The following is a 4,910-nucleotide window of genomic DNA, read 5'->3' as shown; positions in this document are numbered from 1 at the left end:
ATTTATTAACTGTCCGTTCCCCACTCGCCATTGCAACCCTTCCTTTATAAGTTCACGGGCAGCCAGCAAACTCCGCCAAGCGAACGATGGACGGCTCCCCTTTTTGGCTTCCAAAAAAGAGCTTCTATGGTAATATTTTGCTTTAAAAATCCTCCCTACCAAGCTGTTGGGGTCTTGCACAAGTCTCCATCCTTGCTTTGCAAGTAGGGCCTTATTAAAAGAAAGAAGGTCACGACAACCCATACCTCCTTGTGTCTTTGCTAAGCCTAATTTCTCCCAACTCATCTAGCGTATTTTCCTCTCATTTTCCTTGTGTCCCCACCAGAATTTCTGCATAGAGGAGTTAATTTCCCGACACAATTCCTTAGGCAATAAAAATACACTTATACAATAAGTTGGTATAGCCTGGATTACGGCTTTCAACAACACCTCCTTTCTTCCAATCATTTATCCGCCTTTTGACTCTATCAATAATATTTCGAAATTCACTAACTCGGGATTTACCAACTAGAGCTGGTAAACCCAAGTAATGATCATACCGTTTGGAGGCCGGAATCCCTACCAATTGCAACAGCTCCTTGCGTGATCCCGAGCTAGTATTTCGGCTAAAGAAAACCGATGTCTTGTCTTTATTGAGTCTCTGCCCGGAAGCCCTTTCATAAGCATCCAACACCCCAGTCAACACCTGCCATTCAGTCACATAAGCCTTACAAAACAATAGGCTATCATCAGCAAAAAATAAGTGATTTAATCGAGGCCCTCTCGAAGATGTAGGAACACCTCGAAGTAACCCCCTCCGCTCAGCTAATTGAAATTGGAAACTCAGAACTTCAGCACAAAGGATAAACAAATAAGGGGAAAGAGGGTCCCCTTGTCGTAATCCTCTAGTAGGGCGAATATGTCCCACTGGCTGTCCATTGACAAGAATCGAATAAGTGACCGTAGTAATACATTCCATAATCAAAGCTACCCACCTAGGGTCAAAACCCATCCGTAGCATCGCTTCTTTCAAAAAAGGGCCATTCCACCCTGTCATAAGCCTTACTCATATCCAATTTGATGGCCATATATCCCTCCTTACCCTACATACGCGAGTGCATAGTGTGTAAAGTCTCGTATGCCACCAATATGTTATCAGAAATTAACCTCTCTGGAATGAATGCACTCTGATTGCTGGAAATAATGAAAGGGAGAATACTTTTCAACCTATTAGCCAATACTTTGGACACTATTTTGTATATCACATTGCAAAGGCTAATAGGCCGAAATTCCGTCACCCGGGTCGGATTTTTGGTTTTTGGAATTAAGGCTATATGAGTATGGTTTATAGCCATATCCAATTTCCCAGTCGCAAAGAAATCCAAAACAGTCGAACATACCTCATTACCCACCTCCATCCAATTCTGTTGATAAAAGCACACTGGGAATCCCTCCGGACCCGTTGACTTTAGAGGCGCCATTTGCTGAACCGCTGCTCTAATTTCATCAATGGTGAGTTCGCCTCTCAATTGCCCGTTCATCTCCGGGGTTACCCGCCTTGCCAGACAATCAAGACACTGTGCTATACCACTTGGGTTGGATGTCGTAAAAAGCCCCTTATAATAATCAATAAACACCTCTTCTATTTCCTTCGGAGATGAATGTAGTGAACCTGCTTCATCAAAAATAAAATTAATTTTATTAGCTCGTCTACGTTGATTGATACATGCATGGAAAAATTTGGAGTTTCTATCCCCTGCCTTCAACCACTCCATTTTTGCGCGTTGTTGTAGATGAAGCTCATCCTAGGCAATTAAGGTATTAACTTCTTGTTGGAGCAGCCCCAATTTTTGTACATTCAAGATCCCTTCCTCCGACTGTAGTTGGGCTATTTCACATGTTTTGACTTAATAAGTCCCTCCACCGGCTTGCTGTTTCCCATAGCCCACTTCGTCAATTCAGCTTTGCTACATGACAACTTCTGCCTCATCCTCTGCCATCCCCTCCATTCACTGCCCTCCAGACTTGTTGAATTATTGATGTGGGCTTCTCCTTCCCATTCCACACCGCCTCAAATCGGAAATTCTTGTGCCAGTACCGATTCTTCCTTAAAGGCTTGTTGAATTTGATGAACAAAGGAGTATGATCAGAGCTACGATTGGCTAAGACCTCCACCACCCTCACTGGATACTCTTCCTTCCACTCCTTTGTTGCCAAGGCCCTATCCAATCTTCCTTTTACAAAATCCCCTCCTTGCCGCATATTGCACCAAGTAAATTGAGCTCCTGTGTAGCCAAGGTCATGCAATTGACAATGACTTAAGGTTTCACAAAATTCTCTCATTTGCCATCTTGGTTTTTGGGTTCCCCCAAATTTTTCGGAGTCCTTAGTGATTTCATTAAAATCACTGACACAAAGCCAAGATGCCAAGGATAACGAATGTAGGTGGCGAAGTAGATTCCATGCTTCATGTCGCTTCCCTACATTCGGCTGCTCATAAAACCCCGTAAATATCCACGGTTTCCCGTTAGTTTCCGTTAGAACCTTTGCATTAACGTGGCGGTGGCTACAATTCTGAATGTCCACAGTGATTTCCTCACTCCACATTAACGCTAGTCCGCCACTACACCCCACACTGTCTACAGCAAAGATGCTACCAAAACCAGTCCTGACTTTTATAGCCTCCATCCGATGTGATGGTAACTTGGTTTCCATTAAGAAAACCAATTTGGGCTTCTTCTCTCTCACCAAACGGCAAAGGTCACGAACTGCCTGGGGGTTCCCAAGCCCCCGGCAGTTTCAACTTAAAAGACTCATAATGGGCAGCGGGCTGTTCGCCAGCAGCCGCCATTTCAGTGTTACAGTTTTCAGAGTTCGAAGCAAAGTCCGCCTCCTTCGTCTCTTTGTCCAGGCTTGCATTATCAACAGCCATACAGACCAAACCATCGACCATCTCTCTCGCCGCTTCATCAAGCTACCTTTTCTTTGTTGGAGGTTCATCTTCGTTGGCCTTGAAATGTTGTGCTAAAATAGAAGCAATTTCAGCCACTTTTGGACCAGCCTGGCCCAATGGCTCATGCACCCTCTGTCCAATCTTATGAATGCCACGTGCATTTCTAGAGACTCCCCCTGGGCCACCCCTTTTGTCCACTGCCTTATCCTTTTTTGCACCTTCCAAACCACTACCCTCCGCTGTTTTTTTGGAGTTAAAATGTCCAAATAAAAATCCCCTAGATTCAGGCCTAGACTTTTGCTCCTTAACCTCCGCATATTTTGAATTTTAATTTCCCTTATTCTTTCCTTTGTCAGCCGTTTTTTCCACCCAAGCAAGATCCCCATATTTGGAGGCCCCAATATCAGTGTTTTCCTTACTCGTCTCCATCAGCTTCCGTGATTTCGGGGATTGTGGCGCTGTACGTGGACTTGCCTTTCTTGCATGATTGCCATGGGCGGGTGAACCTTCAGCTCCTCTCCGAGCTCTCTCTCCGCCGTAGCTTTCACCGTCCAGGGGACTCCTTCTCTTACCTCTCCGGTAATCATTCCGCTCCTCCCTATCATGATGTCGCAGGAAACGGTCATTGCCTAATTGTTCAGACTTGGCTGGTTGTCTTCCGTAATTCCTCTCAATCTTCCTCGTTGGCGATTCAGCTCTCATCCATGGGCCAAAATCTGATGTAACCTCCTAGTTTTTCAGCACACTTCGCTTTAGACAGCCTTCCTGGCCATGATTAATCAGTCCACAATGAAAGCAAAACTTGGGAAGCCTCTCATACTGGAAATCAATCCAATGTGATTCCCCTTCAAATTTCAGTTTACGACCCCTTTGAAGAGGTTTTGAAAGGTCTATCTTGATCTTTACACGCAGAAACTCCCCCCAACCAATGCCATCCTTATCTGTGTCAACCTCTTCCACCTTCCCAACTGAAGATCCAATTTTGAACCCCACTTCCCTTCCCATACAAGCTAGGGGCAAGTTCTTCATTCTCACCCAGAAGTATGCTTTTTCAAAGGTAAACTTTGATGGAGAGGATCTACCGTCAAAGTCTTCTACCAGGAACAAGTTCCCTTCAAATACCCAAGGCCGACCCTCCAGCACTCGTGCTTTCTCCCGGGCATGTTCAAATTAAATCAGGAATAGGTTGTCTCCTAAAACTTTGAAAGTTAGGGTTCCCGTCAAGCGCCACCAACGCAGTAGTGTTTTTTTATGGTCTCCTTGCTCACCAGCCGGTCTGACACCAGTTTCCCTACAATGCAAAATTGACCTCTCGTGACCGTCTTAGCCACCTCCGTCACCGTGACTTCTACGTCCACATCCTCCTCATTCGACAGGGAAAAGTTTCCCCATGGTTTCCTGGAATCATTCGCCATGCTTTGGTACCGAACAACCTCAATCAATCTCCTCTCACAATTTCAAGAATAGCGTGAGAAACAGTTCCTTCTCGTCTAAGGTATGGCTAGAGAGAAAACCATTTCGATTTCTACAATATCGTGTTTGATGCTTCATGAACCTGTCATCGCCCCCCCTTGGGACTATTTAGTTGCATTTGATATGCCTGGATTTTATCCTTTGGGCTTGGGCCAAGCAGTTCATTGCAGGTCATGACCGACCTAGGCTCAAATCGGCTAAGTTGTGTTATTTTAGTGGCTACAAAAGAATTACACTAGATAATGAAGGATCCAATTACCCTCGTTATTTAAACTAGTTTAAGAGTCCATTTGAGATTGCGGTTTTAATAAGTGTGATTTTAAAAATTGTATTTTTTAAATTCCTACTTTTTAAAATCGCAAAGTCTTTTGGTAAAACATGTTAAAAAGTTTTTTTAATTTTTATTTCTTTTTTATTTTTTATTTTTTATTTTTTATTTATTTTATGGGAAATCGTGATTTGGTTTAAATTCGCCTTTTTTTTTTTTTTTTTTTTTTTCAAATAA

General features: G+C 43.6%; 1 protein-coding gene across 1 annotated transcript; it reads right to left on the bottom strand.

Moving 5' to 3' along the window:
• Positions 1 to 1,965: 1,965 nt before the first annotated feature.
• On the bottom strand, positions 1,966 to 2,932 carry LOC148586716 (uncharacterized). The gene is made up of 2 exons (XM_088514151.1): positions 2,749 to 2,932; positions 1,966 to 2,618 (listed from the first exon to the last, which is right to left on the bottom strand). The coding sequence occupies exons 1-2, from the start codon at positions 2,930 to 2,932 to the stop codon at positions 1,966 to 1,968; spliced, it is 837 nt and encodes a 278-aa protein (XP_088370277.1).
• Positions 2,933 to 4,910: the final 1,978 nt, after the last annotated feature.

Source organism: Corylus avellana, chromosome 3 (assembly GCF_965113065.1).
Source record: "Corylus avellana chromosome 3, dhCorAvel1.hap1.2, whole genome shotgun sequence".
NCBI classification, from domain to species: domain Eukaryota; kingdom Viridiplantae; phylum Streptophyta; class Magnoliopsida; order Fagales; family Betulaceae; genus Corylus; species Corylus avellana.
This window is presented reverse-complemented; position numbering and strand designations above follow the sequence as displayed.

Coding starts and splice junctions, on each gene's coding strand:
- LOC148586716 (XM_088514151.1), bottom strand. CDS start 2,932: ATGGTCGATGGTTTGGTCTGTATGGCTGTTGATAATGCAAGCCTGGAC. Junction 2,619..2,748: donor GGCTTGGGAACCCCCAGGCA/GTTCGTGACCTT, acceptor TCTTTGCTGTAG/ACAGTGTGGGGTGTAGTGGC.